Source organism: Mytilus trossulus, chromosome 8 (assembly GCF_036588685.1).
Source record: "Mytilus trossulus isolate FHL-02 chromosome 8, PNRI_Mtr1.1.1.hap1, whole genome shotgun sequence".
Taxonomy (NCBI): Eukaryota; Metazoa; Mollusca; class Bivalvia; order Mytilida; family Mytilidae; genus Mytilus; species Mytilus trossulus.
The window spans coordinates 39,244,176-39,246,882 of NC_086380.1; the positions used below are offsets into that span (position 1 = coordinate 39,244,176).

Genomic DNA, 2,707 nt, shown 5'->3' on the forward strand with positions numbered 1-2,707 from the left:
CTAATTCAAATTAGATAATCGTCTTTCGAAATTCTTAATTTTTTTCTGCATTATATGTAATCTTCTGGCCAGGTTCAATTTCAGTTTGCAGTTTTGTATCCTGTAATATTTTATACGAACCTTTAAAGCAGAAACAGTATTCAAATCTTTTACATGCTTTAAATTCTTGATTTGCTGAAATTAAAAAGAAAAAATAAATACTCTTGATTTGCTTAAAATGTAGACAAATATGTGTCCATAGTACATGAATGCCCCAATCCAACTATCAATTTCTAATTTGGCATTAACATTAGAAAGATTATTTCATAGGGAACATGTATACTTAGTATCAAGTTGATTGGACTTCAACTTCATCAAAAACTACCTCGACCAAAAAATTAAAGAAGCATTTGTGCATAAAATTTAGGGGCATGGATATCCAGTTTTAGTTGAACCCTTAAGTAAATACTGTATGAAATGTATGTAATGGATGTTTATGTTAACAACAGTCACCCTTAAGTGCAATGTTAGAAATACATTTAGTATCGCTCATCTCCAGGCTCGGGCAGTTTTCCGTTAGTTGTGAAGTATTGAAGGCTTCACAGCAAATGTTGAATGAAGAACAGTAATCAAAAACTTATTAATATGCGTTTAGTTTTGTCTCATTTACATTTTTCCATTAATATAAATAAGTGAAAATTAAATATAAATTCATAGAAAACCATAATTTTATACCAGTGTCTGAGTTCCCTTGGATTCAAGAGTAACTGGTGTAATCAGCGTAGCTTGTTCTACTGTTGTCACTGGCAGTTTCCTTTTTGCAGGCTTCTTCACTGGTGCCTTGTACGGTGAGATGTCGAAAACAAGACCGTCACTGTCGCTTTCTGTTTCAGCACCACGTTTAACTAAAAGAAATAAAAGAACGGAGTTCCAATGTTCCCTGTATTATACATTATACATATTTTATCTATCAATACGAATATCTTACAGAAATGAAGGTTTGACAGCAATATACAATATAATTATATTAAATAGGGGCATAACTCTTTACATTAATAAGGCAAGCAGTTTTCTTATTTGAAGTGTTTTAAAGCTGACTATGCAGTTTGTACTTGGGTCACGTTGAAGACCATACAGTTACATGTAGCTGTTTCTGTGCCATTTTGTCTCATATGACAAGTTTTCTCATTGCCAATCATACCACCTCTTTTTTTCTTTTATAAACAATGTCTGACATGCATCACTTAACACACTTATCCATAATTACTTTCATTATCACATTAATAGATTAATAGAGAATATGAACATTGATTTTTTAAGTTGTTAACAAAAAGCTTTAAAAGTTATTTAAAATGAAATATCTTTATCACTAAGTTCAAACCTATAAATTGAAGAAATTCTTACCTTTTTGTTGCAGTTTTCTTAATTTATGCCTTAAAGTCATAAGAAACGAGTGAGTGGTGAAAAATAATGTTTGTCCAATTCTTGAACCAATGCATGTATACATCATAAATTTAGTCCTATGTGCACGATTTTATCATAATTTCGCAAATATATCATATAATCGCAAATTTTTTCTCTCTCTGTTTGTCATGATTCAACAAATATGGCTGCTCATTAAATGCCGTGATTTGAAGCCGAGTTTTACCGATTGTCACCTTATAGTAAAAAAATCACAAAAAGCATGGGTATTGAACACGTGTTTAACATGTATAATCAGATATTTGTTTATTTCAATGACAGATCCATGCCTATTGTGGTCACCAGATTTTTACGAGGAGGGTTACGCTCGGGTCACTATGCATACGGGAAATATGTCGGCGAATTGCTTGCTGCCAGCAAGCAATTAAAAATAAGTACAATTCTTCTAAATGTGGACAAATTAATGAATTTTCCTCAGAAAAAAAGTATATGTACATAAGTTGTTTAATGAAAACTATCCATTTTAGGCATTTAGTTATAAAAAACATATGCATATTTTTTTTTAATTTGAGGTTTCTTATGACTTTAATTCAGGTTTCAGTCTAAGAATGGAAGGGGAATTCTGTGATGAGGAGTGATCTGATGCACAGGGGTATCGACCGTTGTCAGACTCTGAGCGTGAGGAATCAACTTCAATTGGGTTTTGACTGAAAAAGAAACAAACATTTTAATATCGAAATGAACAACAACAAAATTGAAAAAACTCAATGAAAAATATAACAACTTTCAGCTTACAATCTGCATTTTTAACATAGCACACATATCATAAATTCCTGTTCAGTGACAAATTTTCGAGTATAAAACCACTTCATGTTATCATGTATCATTATATGTTGTTAATTTTTCATGACAAGTTTTCAACTTCAAGATTATTTATTGGGTATACTTTATCAATTATTCATGAAAACAACCAGAGATTGGAGCATGGCATCAAAATAACAAGTCGTAATATTATGTTGACAGTCAATGAATGAATGGCACGATTGAGTAGATTGAAAGTGAAAACATAACGAAAAAAATTCAAACCCAAATTTCCCTGCTCAAATTCTCGACAAAAAAAAATGAGAATGATAGTTTTAAAAGCAGAGACCATGCTTGTTGGATACGGCAGGATATATATCTATTAAAATACAATAGTTTAATAGCGTTTAACAGACTCAAAATATGAAAAAAATATCAAAACAAGAATTAAAAACAGGAAGTAACAAAATTATCTACCTTTGCTTACCACATGCTTTGAAACCCA

The 2,707-nt window shown here is 31.1% G+C and overlaps 1 protein-coding gene across 1 annotated transcript; it reads right to left on the reverse strand.

Moving 5' to 3' along the window:
* Positions 1–1,463, reverse strand: LOC134727652 (uncharacterized). Its single transcript, XM_063592034.1, has 3 exons — positions 1,384–1,463; positions 715–884; positions 1–174 (listed from the first exon to the last, which is right to left on the reverse strand). The coding sequence occupies exons 1-3, from the start codon at positions 1,421–1,423 to the stop codon at positions 1–3; spliced, it is 384 nt and encodes a 127-aa protein (XP_063448104.1). The 5' UTR covers positions 1,424–1,463.
* Positions 1,464–2,707: the final 1,244 nt, after the last annotated feature.